Source organism: Sarcophilus harrisii, chromosome 4 (assembly GCF_902635505.1).
Source record: "Sarcophilus harrisii chromosome 4, mSarHar1.11, whole genome shotgun sequence".
NCBI classification, from domain to species: domain Eukaryota; kingdom Metazoa; phylum Chordata; class Mammalia; order Dasyuromorphia; family Dasyuridae; genus Sarcophilus; species Sarcophilus harrisii.
The window spans coordinates 291,632,796-291,655,120 of NC_045429.1; the positions used below are offsets into that span (position 1 = coordinate 291,632,796).

At 34.0% G+C, this 22,325-nt stretch overlaps 1 protein-coding gene across 2 annotated transcripts in view; it reads right to left on the reverse strand.

Annotated features, from left to right (window-relative positions):
* The window catches only part of USP43 (ubiquitin specific peptidase 43), a 129,709-nt gene that overhangs the window by 97,876 nt on the left and 9,508 nt on the right, over positions 1-22,325 (reverse strand). For both annotated transcript variants that reach the window (XM_003770427.3, XM_031965504.1), the window contains exon 2: positions 5,599-5,730. In XM_003770427.3, the coding sequence (XP_003770475.1) occupies positions 5,599-5,730 (132 nt within the window). The remainder of the gene's footprint in view (positions 1-5,598; positions 5,731-22,325) is intronic.

A 22,325-nucleotide genomic window follows, 5' to 3' on the forward strand; every position in this document is an offset into this window, starting at 1 on the left:
AAATTCATCAGAGAAAAGATACAGAATTTTAGAGCTGGAAAGGGGAGAGACTGTGAATGCATGGACAGAGGAGATGGAATGCAGAGTTCAGCAGCCAACAGTAGGCCCACTTTAGTTATAACAGTGTAAAAATGACTAATAAGAAATACAGTTAGAAGGGGAAGTTTGAGTGGTGAAACTTAAATGCTAAGCTAAGGAGTTTACATTTTGTCCTTGAAACAATGGGGGCCCAAGTTTATAAGCAGGGGAATGATGTCAGACCTCAAGAAGATTATTTTAGCAGTTCTGTGGAACGTGGACTGGAAAAGGGAGAGATGAGTACAGTGACCAATCAGAAGGCTATTATAACAATTTCAGCATTAAGTGACAAAGGTCTGAACTAGGGCAATGTGAGTGAAGAAAGGAAGATTCTATAAAATGTTGCACAAACAGAATCACTAAAATTTGGCAACTGACTGGATAACAGAAAGAGTCAGAAATGATTTGGAATTGGGTGCAAACCTAGCTGTATGGGAAAATAGCTAAATCTGGAAGGGGAAGTAATTTGGAGTGGGGCATTACCTTTAGGGAAGTTCTAAGAGCAAGTTCCTTTTATGGTTTCCTCAGGCTGTCTACAAATGTTTAATTTCCCAGAGTTCTCATCTCCAGTTATTCTCCACAACTATTTTTAGTCATAGTGTCTTTTAAAAACCTTCTCTGTCTCAATTCCCAGGAAATGATAGCCATTCATTGCTCCATAGCCTCTTTTGCTAACTACCTTTTACAATTCTTGCATCTTAATTTTTTACAGTTTTCTTCACACTCCAATAGATGGTGGTTATTCCCTTTTCAATAGAAACAGATGTCCATGTCATACCAGAACAAGTAATTATTTCTAAAGTCCTCTCTTCTACTGCAACCTACAGGGACTCCCAGTACCATAAAGCAACCATTTTCTGTTGCATACTAGAAATGGTTATTTTTCTCCAGGTCTATGTTGCATCACCATAAATTATTTATAATATGTTTTTATTAATAACTTCTGCTTCTTACATCATCATCCTTATACCAAGTATCCTTTCTTCAAAAGTCCATCCAACATAAAATAGTATTTTCAGAGAGGAAAAACATTCAACATAACCAATCAATAAATTGAAAAAATCTGAAAATCTGTGAAATGTGTAATACGTGTAGGCCTTCTAGTTCCACAAGGGGGTGGCCTGTCTTATCTTTTCATTTGAGTCATTCTTGAGCTTTGTAGTTCTGTTATTCACTTTTAAGTTACTTAGTTGTTATTATGTGTAATAGTTATTATGTTTAGTCACTGATATTATTTTCATTATATATTATTTATTGTTTATTGTATATATTATTTTCTTGTCTCTATTTACTTCCCTGCATATCAGTTTATATAGATCTTTCCATGTTTTCTCTGTATTTACCATTTGAACAGCACAGTAATAGTACATTACTATGTCCATTCACATACTACAATTTGTTTAGCCAACCAATGGCCCTCTACTTTGCTAATCATAAAAAAAAAGTGCTGCTGAAAATATTTTGGTGTATATAAGGGTTTTCTTTTTATCCATGGCTTCCTTTGGGGTATAAGTCCAGTGATGAAGTCTCAAGTTCAAAGGGTATAGACATTTCAGCCACTTTACTTGCATAATTCCAAACTGCTTTCCAAAATGGTTATACTGTTTCAAAGCTCTATCAACAACATTACCTATCACTAACTATTGCCATTTTTGTCATCTATGACAATTTACAGGGTATGTGGTAAAAATGCAGGGTTGTTTTAATTTGCATTTATATCATTATTCTCTAATTATTAGTGACTTGAAGCATTCTTTCATGTAGTTGTGAATACTTTGCAATTTTTTCAGAACTATTTTTCATATTGTTTGACCACTTGTCTATTGAAAAATGGCCACTCCAGCCCTGTTTGTAGTGGCTAGAAACTGGAAAATAAATGGATGCCCATCAATTGGAGAATGGTTGGGTAAATTGTGGTATTTGAATGTTATGGAATATATTGTTCTGTAAGAAATGACCAGCAGGAGGAATACAGAGAGGCTTGGAGAGATTTACATGAACTGATGCTAAGTGAAATGAGGAGAACCAGGAGATCATCATATACCTCAACAATGATACTGTATGAGGATGTATTCTAATAGAAGTGGATTTCTTCAACAAAGAGAAGATCTAACTCAGTTTCAATTGATCAAGGATGGACAGAAGCAGCTACACCCCAAGAACACTGGGAAATGAATGTAAACTGTTTGCATTTTTGTTTTTCTTCCCAGGTTATTTTTTACCTTCTGAATTCAATTCTTCCTGTGTAACAAGAGAACTGTTCGGTTCTGCACACATATATTGTATCCAGGCTATACGGTGACATATTCAACATGTATAGGACTGCTTGCCATTTGGGGGAGGGGAGGGGAGAGAAGGAAGGGAAAAGTCAGAACATAAGTGAGTGCAAGGGATAATGTTGTAAAAAAAAAAAAAAAATTACCCAGACATGGGTTCTGTCAATAAAAAGTTTTAATAAAAAAAAAAAAGAAAAATGGCCATTCATATTATATGTATTAGTTCATTTTTTATATCTTAGACACCAAGTCCTTATCAAAGAAACTTGATACAAAGATTTTTTTCCTCTATTTTTATTCTTATCCTAGTGCACTAATTTTGTCCATGCAGAAGCTTTTCAAACTCATACAGTCAAGTTCATCTTTTAGAATTGTTTCTATTCCTTATTTGGTTAAGAGTACATCTCTTTCCCATACCTGTGAAAGGTATATGATTTGTATTTATAGTATGACATTTAATAATAAAGTCAAGTATCTATTTAGAACATGTTATAGAATATGGTTATAAGGTCTGAATCTAAGCTTAATTTCTGTCAGTCTGCCCAGCAGTTTCAATCAAATAAGTAGTTCCCCCCCCCCCCACCCACAGGTAATTTGTTTTCATTTCATCAAACAGTGAGTTGTTGAGTTCTGTAGCTTCTGATTTTCCCTTGTCTAGTCTGCTCCAGTGATGACCTCTTTATGTTTTAAGGAATACCAAATGGTTTTGATGACTGCTGCTTTATAATATAATTTGAGATCTACAAGTGTTATTCCCCTTTTCATCATGCCTATTTTATATATATCTTGTTTCTCTAAATAAATTTTGTTATAATTCTGTCAAGTCCTATAAAACATGTGCTTGGTAATTTAATTGATATAGCATTGAGTATAAATTAACTTTGGTTGTTATTATCATTTTTATTATATTGACAAGGTTTAGCCATGATGACTGACTATTTCTTCAGAAATTTAGATTGAATTAAGGATGTCTTTTGGAGAGCTTTTCTAAATCAAATCTATACAGGTCTTTTATGTGCTTTGGAAGGTCTACCACCAGATATTTTATGCATTTCATACTTCTTTAGAATAGTTTTCCCTTAAAGGGATCTGTATGTGCAAAAATGTCTTTGGCAGCCCTTTTTGTAGTGGCTAGAAACTGGAATTTGAATGAATGCCCATCAATTGGAGAATGGCTGAATAAATTGTGATATATTAATGCTATGGAATATTATTGTTCTATAAGAAATGACTAGCAGGAAGATTTCAGAAAGGCCTGGAGAGACTTACATGAACTGATGCTGCGTGAGATGAGCAGAACCAGGAGATCATTATATACTTCAACAACAATACTATATGATGATCAATTCTGATGAACGTTGCTCTCTTCATCAATAAGAGGAACTAAATCAATTCCATTAGTCAAATGAATAGAACCAGCTACACTCAGCGAAAGAAATCTGGGAAATGAATGTGAACCACTACATAGCATTTCCAATCCCTCTGTTTTTATCCGCTTGCATTTTTGATTTCCTTCTCAGGTTAATTTTACCTTATTTCAAAGTCTGATTCTTCTTGTATAGCAAAATAACTATATGTCTCTGTGTGTATGTATATATATATATATATATATATATATATTGTATTTAACATATACTTTAACATATTTAACATGTATTGGTCTAACTGCCATCTGGGGGAGAAAGTGGGGGGAAGGAAGGGAAAAGTTGGAACAGAAGGTTTTGCAAGGATCAATGCTGAAAAATTACCCATGCATATCTTGTAAATAAAAAGCTATAATAATAATAAAAAAAAAGAATAGGTTTCCCTTTCTATTATTGCTCCTTGTGTTCTATTATTCTGTAGAAATTGTGTTGATTTTTGAGGTTTATTTTCTAGCCTGATGTTAGCTGAATGTGGCTAAACATATTAACTGCTTCAATAAGTATCTTTGGTAATTTCCTTGAGGTTTTCTGAATAAATCATCTAATCAGCTAATGGAAATAATTTTATCTCCTCTTTACCTAGCTTTATTCCTGTAATTTATTCTTGTCTCATTGTTATTGCTAGCATTACCAGAACTATATCAAGTAATACTGGGTAAGAGTAGAAATCCTTGTATTACTTTCAACTGGAAAAGGTTCTAGTTCCACCATTGTATATATTTACTTTTGGTTTTAGACAGATGCTTTTTTATAGTATTAAAAAAAATTCCTCTATGCCATGTTTGCCTTTTAAGTTTTTTAGTTTAAAAAAAAGTCTTGTACTTTGTTAAAGGCTTTTTCTACATCTGTTAAGATGACCATGTGATTTGGGATGTTTTGGTTTTTAATATGATTAATTAAGCTGTGTGACTCTGAAGAAGGAAATGGCAAAGTACTCTAGTATGACTATGACTATGGTTGAACCCTTCAACATAGGCTCTTACAAGATAAGAAGCACATTTCATTTTGTTTTTATAAGCCGACTTTATCATAAGTGCTTTATAACTAGTAGATAACTCTCCACACAAACAGTCTTCTCACCCTTGAAAATGCTTTCTCCCTTAACTGGTAAGTTCATAGAGTCCAGGTCATCTATCTACTTCTCTCTAGGCTCAACTCCTTACTCTTTGGACTCTTCCACCATCTGCTATATACACGCTTACAAGAACCTTTCCCCTTTTCTTCCTTCTGCTCTTCCTGCCTATGTGGTACCTTTTCCTTCAGACTGTGGGGATTGTCTTTGTATTTGTATCCCTATATTAAACACAGTTCTTGGCATATAATAAACACTTAGTAAATGTTCCATCTATCTATTTATTTTTCCTTCAATTTATAATAAGACGTAGACTGAAGTGGATAGAAGAGATTGATGAGTGGAAGTATAAATTCAAGGGGAGTTTCTTTCTTGTATTTCACTGTTACTACAAATAGGTATACAAATTCTATTCTGTGAAGCTCCCAAACTCAACACCATAAATAAGGGTTAGCAGCCTCTTCAGAATTTAATCTTTACAATGTGATTCATTATTATTTTGGAAGAGTTACAAATTCCTAGTTCAGACTTTGCCAAATGCAATAATGAAAATACCTGCCAAAGTAAAAATAAATTTTAGAGTATTCATCATTTTGGTTTATTCAAATCACCATTCTTCTCCATTAATACTAGTAATCAAAAACTGCTAACACATTATTGGTGCAAGATCTCTATGTTATTAATTCCCAAAGGATATATTTTTTTTAATTCCACAATGTTCAAGTCTTGTTTAATTGTAGTGGCTCACCTTTTCAGAACTCTGTCCAGGAGATGAACTGTCCAAGTCTTCATGCACACGATCCAAAAGCCATAGGAGAAATTCCAGAGCATCATGTTGTAAATTACCTTGGAACTGAGAGCCATACTTAGAAACTGTGTTCTAAAGAAAAAGAGAATCAAAATCATTCACTAGCATTGAAATATATAGAGAACTGAGCACATCCAAGAGGTTCTTCATCTCTCTCTTTTTAAAAAATTTTTTCATATCTCTTTACTAAAAAAAAAAACAAAAAACAAAAAACAAAAAATTTCATCATGTTTGGAAAGGCAACAAGAATTAAGTGAAAGAAGAAATCAATTTTTGCTAAAGACCACAATGGTGTTTAAAAGAAAAAAAAAAGACTGATAATAAATATGACCCCTGGCAATTAATTCATGCATTAAAATTTGCATATGAAAATATGAACTTATATAGTTTTAGTTGTATATTAAATTTAACAAGAGAGTCCCCAAAATGCCCTGTTAGATTGTATTCCCTACAATATTTACTTCTGCTTTTATATTTCTTTTAAAAAAAATATTTATGCTAATTCATTTCTTCATTTTTCTGCCTTCCTAACACTACCAACTCATCATATAATACTCCCCAACCTAACAAAATAAATGTACTCCCTTAATAATGTATATAGCAAAGCAAAACAATTCATATTCATTGGCCATGTCTGAATACACACACACAGAATGTTTCATCATTAGCCTTTCTGGGTTCTGCTCACTTAATTCTAAATCAAGTGAACCAAGCCCTTCCCAGAATTCTCTGAATACATGACTTTTATCATTTTTTATGATGTAATATTATTCAATTACACTCACAAACAATAATTTGTGTAGCCAATCCCTAAATGATAGATACCCATTTTGTTTCCAACTCTTTGCTTCAACAAATAGAGCTGCTATAAATATTTTTGTCCACATGGGTCTTTCTCCCTGTTTTTGATCTCTTGGGGATATAAGTAATATAACTAATTCAAACGGTCTGAGCAGTTGGTGACTTTTTGTATATAGTTCCAAATTCCTTTTCAGAATGAATGGATAACTTAATAACTCTACCCACAGAGAATTAGTGTGCCTACCTTTTCATGGCCCCTTAACTAATTTTCATTTTAATTATTTTGACCAATTTTTTTTTACCCTCTGTGAGGCAAAGCTCAAAATTATTTAGTTTCCATTTACTAATAATTAGTGATTTGTAGCATGTTTTCATATGGTAGTTAATAACCTGCATTTCTTTTGAAAAGTACCAGTCAGTACATACAATTCTTCCAATTTCCTTAAATGCATCACTTTCTTCTTTTTGGCTTATAATATTCGATTACTTTCATATATATAATTTCTTTAATCAATTTCTATCTGAAAGACACTGACTTTGTTTCCAATTCTCTGCTACAACAAAAAGTCCTATTATAAAAAATTTTGTAAAAATGAGTCATTTCCCTCTATCGTCTCCTTGGAACATATGCCTATCTAAAAGTTGTATCATAAGTCAAAAGCAATTATAGGTTAGTCACTTTTCTATATAAGGGGTACAAATGGAAGAAATTTATAATTATTTTGTTAAATTATACACACACACCTATTGTTGCTTGTCTGTTGTTCTCAAAGAGGTCTAATGACATCAGGAAGGTGGTATTTTGATCCACACTGAATTGGATTTCAGTGAAGCAGAGTTGTACAAAGTCACCAGTCTCACTCTTCCCTCCAAGGCCATCTGAATCCAATGGCAAAATATAGATCAGAAAGATAGGAGATGGCCCTAGGTACAGTGGGAAACCTCATTCTTTTTAATTTCAGTTTGTCTGAGGCAACACCCATTGAAGTTATTAAGACTGGGTAAGAAATGAGGTCCAAAAAAGACCTCTTTTACCTAATTCAAAAAAAAATCAAAACAATCTAAGAGGAAAAACCAAACTTTCTATCTAAAACAAAAACAACTGCTATTTACACTCACAATGACCAAGTAAGGTTTGGGCTAGGACCCATACTGACCGACCAAAGAGTATAAGAGGAATTATATAGTTATATAATATAATATTAATAAATAATTATGATAATTACATATTAACATATGTAATTACATGTATATGTTAATATATAATTTATATTATATTATCTTATTATGGTCAAGTAGTAGATCCATTTGAATCCCAATGAACTATATCAAAGCTTGGATTTCCAGTGTTCTATTTCAAGAAATCATAAATGAAACTACATGGGGCAAAAGAGAATTGTTTCATTTTTTTTAATTGATAGAATAATTGAGAAGAGAAGAAAAAAAGAAGAAATCTAGTCCATAAACCCTAAGATATCTTACGAGGTTTTAGTGATCAAAATTTATATTCCTTTGGACAAAGCATCAACAAGCAAGGATATGATTCTTTAAGTGAACAGAGGAAAGAAAGGAAAAAATAGAGAGGAGGGAGGGAAGGAGGAAAGGAACATGACTTGCCTAGGACACACATCTAGTAAGTGCCTGAGGCGAGATTTTAACTGAAGCCTTCCAGTCTAGTTGAATATATGTATACATATCTGCACACACACTTTGACATTGATTTTATTTTACAAAAACTTATCATGAAAGTAATGTAAATTGTATATTTTATCATTTATAATTATCTCTTTCCTTTACCTGACCCCAAACTCTTCTACATAGATGTGAATATTTCCTTCCTTCTACTCTATAATTTGTTTATGATGCAATCTTTTTCATAGGCCATGAATTCATTTAGAGTTTATTGTGGTATCTGGTTGAAGATAGAGTTTAAATTTAATTTCTGACATATTGTTTTCCAGTTTTTCTAGCAATTTTATCAAATAGTGAGTCTTTACCTGTGGTTATGTCTTTAATTTTACTGAAAAATAAGCTATTCTGTTTGACTTGCCTCTGGGTCTGATATGCCTAATCTGTTCAGCTGATCAACAAATTGTTTCAATGCTTACTGCTCTACAATATTGTTAGAATTCTGGTACTATTAGGACCCCTACCTTCCTACTTTTTTTAAAACAATACTTCTCTAGAGATTATTGACTTTTTGTTCCTCTTCATGAATTTTCTTTATTATTCTATATAGTTCTATAAGATTTTCATAGTTTGATATGGTTCATTATTTTGAATTCCATAAATTAAATATTATCATTTTTATTCTATTAGGACAAACTAACCATGAACAATTAATTGCTGCACTCATTTACCTAGATTTCTTTAACCATGTTTTATAGTTTTATTCATATAATTCTTGAGTATAAGTAGACACAGATAATTTATACAATCTGAACTTATTCTGAATGAAATTTATTTTTTTGTCTCTACTGAGTTTTGTTAATTGACACTTTTTCAACATTTTCATCTTTTATTATGAACTTATAAACATATAAACTTATAAACTTATAAACATATAAACTTATAAACTTATAAATTATGAACAGATAAAATCAGCATTTCCATGTTAAAAGAACTGCATATATTTAATCTACATCAGATTGTCTACTGTTTTGGAAGGGAGAAAAATCTGGAACACAAAAGTCTTACAAAAACGAATGTTGAAAACTATGTAAGTATTTGGGAAAATAAAATACTGTTAAAAATAAAAATAGAATAAATCAGCATTTCTATATATGCTCTAGAACAGAAAGAAGGTACAGACTATATATGAATGTACTAATAGCATACAACTTTCAAAACTAACATGTTTCATTGCTGGTAGAACACTGAATTTATATGGTGATATTGGAAAATAAGGAGGAATTATGCCCCCAATTACTAAACTATGAATATGCTTTAATTCAATAATGCCACTTTGAGGCCTAAGCCATAGTGAGAATAAAGAAAGAGGGAAAGGTCTTATGTATGTGAAAATATTTATAGCAGTGCTTTTTATAGTAGCAAAGAATTGTAAACTAGGACATGATCATCAACTGGAAAATGGAAACACTATTTTGCAGAAGAAAAAAAAAACATGGAAACATTTTCAGAGAAACTGAATAAACTGTTGCAGAGTAAAGTGGTCAAAGTCTGTAGAGTAATTTATACTATAACAACACTGTAAAAAATAAATAAATTTGATAGACTATCATTCTGATCAATACAATGACCAACTCTGATTCTAGGAAAGTTGTGATAAAGAATACTAGTTACCTACTGACAGAGAAGTTATGGACCAAATAGAATGAAATAACTTTTTGGACATGGCCAATGTAACAACTTATTTTAGTCGATTTTTTTTTCTGTCCAGAAGTGGGTAAACATGCTTCATCATCAGGACTCTGAAAAAAAAAGTTTATCATTTCATTGAAGATACTTTCTTCAAAATGACTAAAATATTGAAAGTAACAGTATTTCCAGCTAAGGTACTGTTTTTTCACAAGTTCAAAGGTAATTCTTTATATCATGTCAGAACCTTTCCATTAAAACTCCTAAGGGTTTAGACTGGCATCCATCCATTTCTGAGGAACTTTCAACAACTACAACAAAACAAACAAGCAAACAAAAACCTCAAAATCAAGTGGAATCCCTGAAGTGACCTAACTTAGTAGCATGACCAACAAACAAGATTTATAATTAAGCCTGTATTTAAATCTGATTAATGCAATTAAGACAACCTAGTTTTAATTTCCAGTTGTACTATTACATATGATCTGTGTGACCTTGGGCAAGAGACTTTATATAACTTGTCTGAACCTCACTTTGAATATTTGTAAAATGAGGGATATGATGATCTCTAGATGATCTCTAACACTTCTGCAGTTCTAGCTTATAATCCTGTGACCTTTCTTTCAAACAACTGGAACTATTTTAATGTCAGTTTTAATCTATAAAATATTTTGGCTCTGATTTTTGTGTCCTTCTTTCATACTTTCCTGTTTACCACCTCACAGTAAAAGTCCATCCTTTGGGAGGTAGGAGATTTTCAGAAGGTTAAGCTAAAATTACCAAAATACCTCATGTCTTCTTGAACCACAAACCTGAGTATGAATGGTTCTAATAAGAATTAACTGTAGTATGTTGTTCAGAATAAGTAAAAAGATCTTAAGTGACAACAATATTATGTAGAATGGACTCAAAATACAGCCACAATTACCTGAATTATGTCATATTTTCTTCCTATAGGACCACCCCTCATTTTCAAATACTCCAATGCATCTGTCACCTTATCAGTGTGAATGCTTCCCCCATACAGATTTCAATTCATGTTCCTCCTGTATTCCTAACAACTTACTGCTGCAAGCAGTTCTTGTCAAAACTTACCACTGCAAAAGTCAACTGTATTCCAGACTGACTGATGCAAACCTGGAAAAGCAGTAATGAGTAGCAACATTATTAATACCAGTTCACCAAAGAGAAGCAGTTTCAGTCATCACATTAAACGTGAATTAATTAAACGTTTGACCAAAATAGCAGGCTAATTTTTAAGTTGATAATTTTGTATGGCCTACGAATAATGTTACAAATATCCAAATAGCCCTTAGCAGAAAAAAGGTTCCCACCCCTGCAGTGGAGGATGGGATTTTAGAAGAGACTTAAAAGGAAGCCAGTGGTGAAGATGAGGATGAAGAGCATTCCAGGCTTGAGGGATAACCAAAGAAAATGTTCACTAGAGTACTAGAGAAAAGATAAAAGAACAGTGCCAAATCAAATAACAAATAAGAAGTGCCATTATCCAGACTAAATTTGTAAAAGATAACCCCCAGAATCCTGAAATCATTGGGGAAAGGAGCTAGAGCAAGAAAAGAAATATTATATCAAAATCAAAAGTTGAAAAAAATTGAAGAAAATGTAAGCTATTTCCCATTAAAAGCAGCAAATTATAAAATATATCAAGAAGAAATCATCTAAAAAACATCAGACTACCAGAGGGAAATGCCACTTGAATACCATATTTTAAAAAATAACAATAATAACTGAAAACTTCCCAGACCTATTAGAAAAAGAGGAAAAAGTGAAAATAAAAAGAATCCACTGGAGATCTAATGAAATAAAACCGAAGATTTGACCAGAGTATAATATGCAAAATATCAGGAACTCAGATGATAAGTTAACAAACTCAGATAAAAAAGTCATTCCAATAGGTAAATGGTTAACAAATAAGAACAGGAATCTCTCAAGAGGAAAAAAATACAAACATTCAACAATTACATTACATTAAAAATATATATAATAAACTGGGGGCAGCTAGTTGGTGTACATGATACAGCACCAGCCCTGAAGTCAGTAGGATCTGAGTTTAAATCTGGCCTCAAACACTTAATACTTCTTGGCTGGGTGATCCTGAGCAAGTCTCTTAGTCCCAATTGCCTCAGCAAAAAATAAACACACACACACAAACACACACACACGTGATGTTTTTTCTTCTTTAAAATATAATATATAAGATGGTTCTCTCTGGGAGCAAGTTTCTTGGGGAGGTTTTCTGGAGGCAGTCTTAGTTGCAGTTACAAGTAAATAATCACCCAAAATGCAACCAGCTGATAAAATGCAAACGTTTATTTTCTCCGTCCAAGTCTTGTCTCTTTCCTTGGGCCTGGTTAGCTCAGACGCCTATCTCTCTGCTTGGTTCTAAGAGCTCCCAGAAGTTCTCCAAATCCAAAGGTTTGTCCTTCAGACTCCAGCCAGCACCAAGGTGGAAGATGCAATGAATCTCTCTTGCCTTCAAGAGAGGGCTTGAAGGCTTCCTCCCAGAGTGCTCCTCTCTGACCCCTGGGAATATTCCCAAGTAACTCTCTTGAAGCTCTAAGAGCTTCCTCTATATATATGATCTCCCAAAGGTTAACTCCTCCTCTAAGAGAATGGGAGTATGGGTTATCTCCCAGAGTGCTCTCTGGCTCTAAGAACTTCAAGGGAGGTGTGAATTCAGATATCTCATACTAAACCCTGAAATCTCCCAAACGTGTGAACTCCAATGAGTACTTAAATACATTAGTGAGCTAACGGATTTGCTAAGTACCATGCTAAATTAGATAATTATTGTCTCAACTCTAATGACTTAATAGTTTGTAAAGATTCTAACACACACACACACAAAATCTATAATGAGAGTATTGAAAGTTAAAGTAACTCTCAAGGTCTACTTCATACTCATTTGATTAGCAAAACTGACAACAAAATATAACAAGTGTTGAAGGGGTTACAGAAAAACAGGTACATTAATGCACTGTTTTTAGAACTTCGAACTGGTCCTTTTATTTAGAACTATGACCAAAAATCATTACACTGTAATTAATTTTTTAACCCAGCAATACCACTACTAGGCCTGCCCCCAACAAGATCAAGGAAAGAAGAAAAAGATCCATGTAGACAAAAATATTTGTAGCATATTTTTTATAGTGGCAAAAGAAGAGGAAATGAGATATCTAGCAATAGGAGAATAGAAGAACAAATTACGGTTCCTAAGTATAATGTATATTAATGTGATTTAAAAAATGATGAAAAATACCAATTCAGGGATACTTGGGTAAACTCATATGAACTGATACTTAGGGAACTGAGAATAACACATAAAATAACACGAACAATGTAAAGAAAACTATGAAATACCTAAGAATTCTGATCAATAAAAGGACCAATAATGATTTTTGATAGAGCAACAGTTAAATATGTTACCCATCTCCTGATGGAGAGGTGATAAATGTAAGATATATAACAAGACATATTTTTAAATATAGCCAATGTGTGGATTTGTGTTTCTTACTATGAATATTTGTTACAAGGTTTTGTTTTATCTCATTGGGAAAGGATGAAGAATAAGAGCTAGGGTTTCCCTCTGTCTACAGAAAAAGATATAAAGAGAAGATAAGGAAGACTGGAAGGAATCACAGACAAACAAGACATTTATTAAAGAAGCATCCTGAATGTTATATACTTAAAGTAGAAAGCAAGCTGTACACAATATTATATCCAAAATTTCACAATTTTACACAGATTCACAATTTTATGTGTAACTCTACTCTACAATGTATATGGAAATACTTGTTTTATTTTATTAAAATCAGGAAAATTTTTTTTAAATTTTTACATATACCTTGAGTAATGAGTATAAGAAATTACCTATGACTTATAGAAACTGTGTTCATAAGCACTTCCTGCTTATAACTAAGTCATAATCAAGAATTTTAGACATGTTAAGCTATTCTTTGTTACTTTATGCTCTATGACAGGTTGTTAGGGTAGACCACACCAGAATATGGATTCCAGAGTGAAGCTAAGTATTAGGTCACACTTTTTCCATAAGAAGGAATAACCTTGCAAAACAATCTTGCATTTTGACACAGCCAACCTTTTGGAGGCATACATTTTTTTTTTAATACACATGAAACAAATATTAAGCTGTGTGGTACAAACATTAAGAATAGCATACAGATAAGATAGAGACAACTTAAGGTAATCAAAGAACACTTCATAAGGTAGATGGGCTTTCCATTGAACTTTGAAGGATACACATGGAAGACTTAGGCAGAAGGGAGAAGGAAACATTGTAGAAACAATATGAAGACTCAGAGACTGAAATGTGCACTATTCAATATATCATCTTTGTTTCCTTTCATCCACCCTCCAACAAAATACTTTTGCTAGATTGATAATAGGAATGGATGTTATTAACTTTACTTTAGATTTTTTTTTCTTTTTCTTGAGATATTGGGCTCCGGGGTATCCCACAAATAACTGATATAAAGGAAAAAGACATGAATAAAACATTTTAAAAACAAAAACACTTTGGTGAGTTTTCATAAACTTTATTTTTCTTAAGCTTACAGGTATTCTGATCCCCATTTTAATGACAATAATAAAAACAGCTAGCAAATATGTAGTGCTTTTAAGATTTTAAAAGTGTTAGGCATGTTATCTCATTTAAAAAAATTTTTTTTCCCAGTAAATTTATTTACTTTTATTACACATTGCTTTGTGAATCATGTTGGGAGAAAAAAATCAGAGCAAAAGGGAAAAACCACGGATGAGAAAAAAACAGAAAAAAAGAAGTGAACATGATATGAGTTGATTTACATTCATCTCCTTAGTTTTTTCTGGATGCAGATGACATTTTCTATCCAAAGTCTATTGGGATTGTTTTGGATCACTAAAACACTGAGAAGAACCAAGTCTTTCATACTTGATCATCACACATGTTTGCTGTTATTGTGTATAATGTGTTCCTGGTTCAGCTTGTTTCGCTCAGCATCAGTTCACGTATCTTTCCAGGTCTTTCTAAAGTTAGCTTGTTCATCATTTTTTATAGAACATTAATATTCTATTACCTTCATATTTCACAATTTGTTCAGCCATTGATCAATTGATGGGCATCTACTCATTTTCCAATTCTTTGCTACCACAAAAAGAGCTGCTACAAACATTTTTGCACATGTGGGTCCTTTTTCCTTCTTTATGATTTTCCTTGGATTGCAGGCCAAGTAATGGCACTATTGGATCAAAGCGTATGAAGTTTGATAGCCCTTTGGGCATACATCCAAATTGCTCTCCAGATAGGTTGCATCAATTCACAACCCCACCAACAGTACACTAGTATCCCAGATTTCCCAAATCCCCTCTAACATTTATCATTATCTTTTTCTGTCATCTTAGTCAATGTGAGAGGTATGAGTTAGTGACCTCAGAGTTGTTTTCATAAGCATTTTCTCTAATTAATAGTGATTTAGAGCCATTTTTTCCTATAATTATAAATGACTAATTTCTTTATTTGAAAATTATTCATATTCATTGACTATTTATCAGTTGGGGAACGACTTGTATTCTTATAAATTTGACACAATTCTTTATATGTTTTAGAAATGAGACCTTTATCAGAAACACTGGCTGTAAAGAATTTTCCCCAGCTTTATACTCCCTTTGTAATCTTGTTTCTGTTGGTTTTGTTTGTGTAAAACTTTTTAATTTAATGTAATCAATTATAATTAATGTAATGTAATCAAATTTGTCTATTTGTCTTTCATAATGTTCTCTAGTTCACTCTTTGGTCATAAATTCCTCCCTTTTCCAAAGATCTCCCTTGTTTGTTTGTGGTATCATCATTTATGCCCAAATCATGTATCCATTTTGACATTATTTTGGTATGGGGCATAGGTCTAAGCTGATTTTTTGACATTATTTTCTAGTTTTCCCAGCAATTTTTTGTCAAATAGTGAGTTTTTATTCCAGAAGCTGAAATTTGTGGGTAGTATTTCTAGCAATACTAGATTGCTTTCGATCTTGATTACTGTGTGTGTTAGTATCTAATTTATTCCATTGATCCACCTTGATTTCTTAGCCAATACTAAATGATTTTGATGGTTGCTGCTTTATAATATAGTTTTAGTTGTGGTACTACTAAATCACTATCGTTTGTATCTTTTTTTTTAATTCATTTTCTTCACATTCTTGACCTTTTGTTCTTCCAGATGAATTTTATTATTTTTTCTAGTTCTATAAAATAATTTTTTGACAGTTTGATTGGTATGGCACTGAACAAGTAGACCAATTTTGACAGAATTGTCATTTTCATTATATTACTTCGGCCTACCCATGAGCAAAAGATATTTTTCCAATTGTTTAGATATGACTTTATTTGTGTGAGAAGTGTTTTGTTCGTGGGTTTGTCTTAGCAGGTAGACCCCCAGTATCTCATTTGATTTTACAGAATAGGATATCATCACATCATGTTTCCAGTATGAATTTAATAGTTATGTTAGTTTCATGTCATTATTTATTATTTCTCTTTTACTATTTCTGTTTTGTTAAGCCATTTTCAAGTGTGTCAGACTTTTGTAACTCCATTTGGGGTTTTCTTGACAAAAATAGTACAGTGTTTTGCCACTTCCTTCCTGGCTCATCTTACCAATGAGAAAAACTAAAGCAAACAGGATTAAGAGACTTGCCTAGATTCACACAGCACATCTCTTTAGGGCCACATTTGAGCCCAAGTCTCCCTGACTCTAGGAACTGCATTCCATCCATTGTGCCCTCTAGCCAACCTTTTTACATACTGTTTTCCTACAATTTAATTCCTTCAGAGAAAAAGATATTTAGTTTTTGTCTTTGTATTAGTACACAGCATAGTGCCTTATACATAGAAGATATTTAAAAATGCTCTTAAGTTTGGATTGGTTCTATCACTACAGCTGCCCTAAGAGCAAAGAATTAGTCCTTACCTTTCATGAACACATCTAAATAACTAGCATTTGCACAGTATACTGTGTATTACACATGCCAAATAAATACCTAATGGCTGACTATAAGCAGGAAGTCTTGATGAAGGATATTGTTACTTTCACCTTCTAGTGACAGAGTCCAATTGAACAGACTCAACCACTCCCCTGGGAGGTGTACAGGAACTACATAACATTTGCAACTGTACAAACCAGTTCTTTTCTGAGTATTTAGTATCTTAAAAACAAACATTCAAGCTTTTTAATAAGCACTATTAAGTACCAGGAAGGAAAAAAGGCTATAGTAATTATTAAAGGCACCTGGGGAACCTGTCATAAGGACCACTGCCACATTTGCCAGGTAAAAGGTGTTAATCTTTAGATTCACTCTTTGGAAATGGCCAAAATCAACTTCATTAGGTTTCAGTTTCCTTATCCTCAAAATCAGAGAATAGGGTCTACTAGAGGTGTGACTTTTTGTGATTGTCATTGCACATTACAATGTGCAGAGTAAACCTGAGTATGAGAATAGATATACCACATCAAGAATGATTTAACACTAATGTGATTACATAGATATATTAACACTATAAGAAAGCACAGACATTAAAAAGCATAAAATTTCTATCTTTTGCTGCTGAGCTTTGCTAGTAACACATAGAAATGCTGATAACCTATGTGGTTTTATTTTATACCCTACAACTTTGCTAAAGCTGTTCATTGTTCCAAGTAGTTTTTTGTTGATTCTCTAAAATTCTCTAAGTATATCACCATATCAAAGGTTTTTTTCCTCAATGTCTAGTCTGATTCCTTTAATTTTTTTCTTATTGCGAAAGCCAACATTTATGGTAGTGATGCCGGAAAGATTCCAATCTTTGATTCCCAACCCCCCTAGCTAATGTAAATTACCCTTTGACTCACAAATCCTGGTCCCTTTGAATTCCAATAAAAGGTCCGGACCTGTCCCAGCCCCACCCGGATCTGAGCCAACTCTGGGGCTACACCCCAAAGCCCCTCGAGCTAAGTCTCCAACTTAAAATGACCACACTGGGAACCCCTCTTGGCAGAGATTCCAAACATGGTCGCCATGTGAGCACCCTCTGTCCACTGGACCCTCTGTCCAGTGCCCTCCTTATCTTTACCTTCACCTATCTCCTACTTCTAAACTCAGTAATAAACCTCTTTTATTAATCTAGCTCTCTGGGCCAATAAATGCTTTTATTGGGAATCCGCGCCACTACTAGACCTCATATACCGCTGTATCCTTGCACCGAATCTAAGGGGGTTGCAGGGGAACTCTGTTTGACTCCCTGTACCCCAAACCTGCCACTAGACCTTAACTAAACCCTAATTTCATTTAGGTACCCCAAATGTAGACCTCAACACATGGTCTACACCTCAACATTTGGTTCCTGACCTCAACATTAGCACAATACTGAATAATAGTGGTGATGAGTATCCTTGTTTCATAGCAAATCTTAGTGGGAATACTTATTAGCTTATCTCTATTACATACAGTGTTTACTAATGGTTTTTGATTGATGCTGCTTATTATTTCAAGAAAAACTCCATTTCTTCCTTTTCTCTCTAGTATTTTTAGTAGAAATGGGTGCTGTGTTTTGTCAAAATGCTTTTTTTCTATATCTATAGAGATTATTATATGAATTACATTAGTTTTGTTATTGATATAGTCAATTATGCCAATAGTTGCATTCACAGTATAAATCCCCTTGATCATAATGTATTATACTGGTGATAAATTATTGTAATCTTTTTGCTAATATTTATTTAAAATTTTTGCATCAATAGAGATCAGTCTATAATTTTCTTTCTGTTTTGGCTCTTCTTTGTTTGGATATAACCTTTATTTTTCTGCCATAAAAGGAACTTGGCAGAACTCCTTCTAAAAAATATAACCTAAAAGACAGCAACTGCATAACAAGTAGACTCAAAAATAATGAAAAAAAGCTCTGAAAGAAGGAACTGTGAAGAAAATAAATAGCTGAGAACAAAGTTAGTAAATCTTATCCAATTAATGGACTCTCTGAAAATTAAAATAGACCAGACAAAAAGCAGTGATTTCATTGAGTCAAGAAATATTGGAGGAGGCAGCTAGTTGGTGTAGTGGAGAGAACATCAGCCCTGAAGTCGGAGGACCTGAGTTCAAAATATGGCCTCAGACACTTAACACTTCCTGACTGTGGGACCTCAGGCAAGAGAAGGAGGAAGAAGAAATATTAGAACAAAATACAAAGATTGGGAAAATACAAAGCATGAGAAACAATTGACCTGGGAAAAAGGTCACAGAGATAATTTAAGAATCATGAGCTTCATCAGGGATCAGATTAGGTACATAATATACAGAAAAAAACAAATAAGTATTGTAGAAGGCTGAAACTTTAAATCAGACAAGAGTGCACTAAAAGCAATCTATCAATGTGAGATAATGGCTCTATTGGCATATATTTGGATGATGGCTATCCTCAGCAGTGGTGCTTGCTGAATGTTTGGTAGTTATATAATCTTAGGTAAGGATTGGAGGGCATAGGGAGAAAAGTCAGAATCACTTAGTGGCAGGACAAGGAAGAGTGAGGCTCGAGACTCTAGATTCCAGAATCTAGGATACATCTTTGGCAAGCCATGTGGCAACTTGCCTGCCTCCTTCACTTCTTCCTCTAAAGACCAAGGACTTCAATTTATCCTGACTCTGGCTGATCCTGAGGCCCTCCAAGGAGTTAGCTCATACTTTATATTTGGCACCCCAATGTGAACCAAGGACCTTAATTTCAGTGAAGAAGTCCCTGTGACCAGGAAATAGGCCGAGTATTAAAATAGACAAATAGGGAACTCTGTCAAGGTCTTAACTAGTAAATTTCGTTTTCTAGCTAAAATGGGGCAGATATTAGGAAAATACTTTCCCCCAACCCCATTCCCACCCTCACCCCAAGGGAGCTCTATAGAAAGCATATTTAGACTAATAAAGAGGCGGTTTCCTTGTAACTTGGGAGCAGATTGGTGGACTCTTGAAAACATTAGAATACACATCCCCTTGGTTCTTCAAGGAAAAAGAAATAGGGGAAGATAATTGAAAGCTAGTAGAAAATCAATTATGTGAATATTACAATGATAAAGGTCCTGATTCAATTTCTAAGGAAACATTCTATATATACAACATAATACAATTGGCCTTAAAGAATCCCACACGTTCTAGAAAAAAGAAAAGCTCTAGGGAGAACAGTCAAACAAGGAAGCCTATAAAGAAAGAGGAAGAGAAGGGGGATGGTACTGATAAAATAGCAGAAAGGCATAGGAAACTTAAAGGGTGTCATGATTTTCACTCTCACAGCTCAGCTTCACCTCTGCCTATACTCCAGCAGGCTCCCCCATCAACTTCACCTTCCTGGGTGGAGGGAGGAGGAGGAGTGGGAGGGGCAGTGATAGCCCTAGCACCTCCCCCTCAACTACCACACTCTCTCCCCCTTTCTCCCCCATCACTCAATTTCAGAAGGCACTATTTAAAGCCAAAGAGGAAGGGCAGAATACAGCTGATTTGAGAATAGATTTTTATCCAACTCTTCAGGTCAAGAAAGGAGAAGATACACTCCTTTTAATCTAGAAATTATCAAAGATCTGAAAAAGGCTGGCACTCTTTTTGGGTCTACATCATCTTATGTTAAGATGTTATTACATAATTTGGCTTATGAAATTTTAACCCCTAGTGATTGGAAATCTATAGCAAGGACATGTTTAGAACCTGGATAAAACTTGTTGTGGCATTCTGAATATAGGATACAAGCCCAACGAAATAGACAACCTGGAGTTAATACTCCAATCACCTGTGCCCAACTAACAAGTGTAGGTTCTTATGCAGACACTTCAGCACAGATTAATTACCCCATAGCAGCATATGAACAAATTGCTTCTGCTGTTATCAAATCATGGGGCTTCCTCCCAGGAAAGTAAGACAGAAAAGTCTTCACAAAAATAGAACAAGGTCCAAATGAACCCTTTGCTGATTTTGTGGGACATCTGCAGACAGCTGTCATAAGAACTATTGGTGTAAATGCAGCAACAGAACTTGCAAGACAATTTACTAAAGAAAATGCTAATGAGGTTTATAGAAAAATAATAGGACTACACAAGGATACTCCTTTAGAGGAGATCATAAGATGCTGTGCCAAAGTGGGCACAAATGCTTTTTATACCCAGACTATGTTGCAGATTTCTCAAGATCTGAACATGGAAAGCCAGGGTCCCTTTTGCAAGGGACTTCCAGAGAGACTCATCAATGCTTTCAATATGGTAAAGTTGGATATCTGAAAGCTCAATGTTGGCATAGAGACGGAGTGAGAAACAGGTTGGGAGAACAAGACCCAAAACCCCATGTCTAAAATGCAACAGAGACTTCCATTGGGCATCAGAATGTAGATTGATTCAGGCAAAAGGATGGGGGGCCCCAGCCCCAGGCCCAAAGCAAAAAATACTTGGGACATGATGGCAGCCGATACTACACCCAGAGAGTCTTTAGAAGTTCAGTACTCAGGCATGACTAATCAGGCAAGAAGCAATCTGATGGGAGAAAGGGATTACGTAATCAATCAGCCAGGAAGCAACCTGATGGCCTCTTTGGTTTATAGACATTAAGGATTGTTTCTATTCTATCCCTCTAGATAAGGAGGATATGAAAAGATTTGTCTTTTCAGTGCCCAGGGTTAACTTATCTGAGCTTTATAAAAGATATGGACAGTTTTGCGACAGGAAATGAAAAATAACCCTACTATGTGTAAAATGAATGTTGCTGCTGTTCTTACTCTAGTAAGAAAAGCATTTCCAAAAGTTATGTTGGAGTAAACGTTACAAGCATGTCTACAAAAGATCATAGAAACACTAAGGATCTACAAATTGCATATAGCTCCAGAAAAAATTCAAAGAAATGCTCCTTTTCAATATTTAGGATATGAAGTATACCCTAAGATGCTTACAGTACAAAAACTTTCCTTAAGAACAGAGAAGCTAAACACCTTAAATGAATTTCAGAAATTAGTAGGAGATATCCAACAAATGCATCCAGTGTTAGCCTTGACTACTTATCAATTGCAATCATTATGACATTTTAAGAGACAGTTCTTTAAACTCACCACACCAGCTTACAAAAGAAGCTCAAGAGGCTTTGAGAGAAGTTGAATTGGCCTTATCCAATGTGGTTGAAAGAGTTACTCAGAAGAAAATTATGGAATATTACTGTTCTGTAAGAAATGACCAACAGGATGATTTCAGAAAGGCCTGGAGAGACTTACACGAACTGATGCTGAGTGAAATGAGCAGGACCAGGAGATCATTATATACTTCAACAACAATACTAGATGATGACCAGTTCTGATGGATCAGGCCATCCTCAGCAACGAGATCAACCAAATCATTTCTAATGGAGCAGTAATGAACTGAGCTAGCTATGCCCAGAAAAATAACTCTGGGAGATGACTAAAAACCATTACATTAAATTCCCAATCCCTATATTTATGCACACATGCATTTTTGATTTCCTTCACAAGCTAATTGTACAATAAT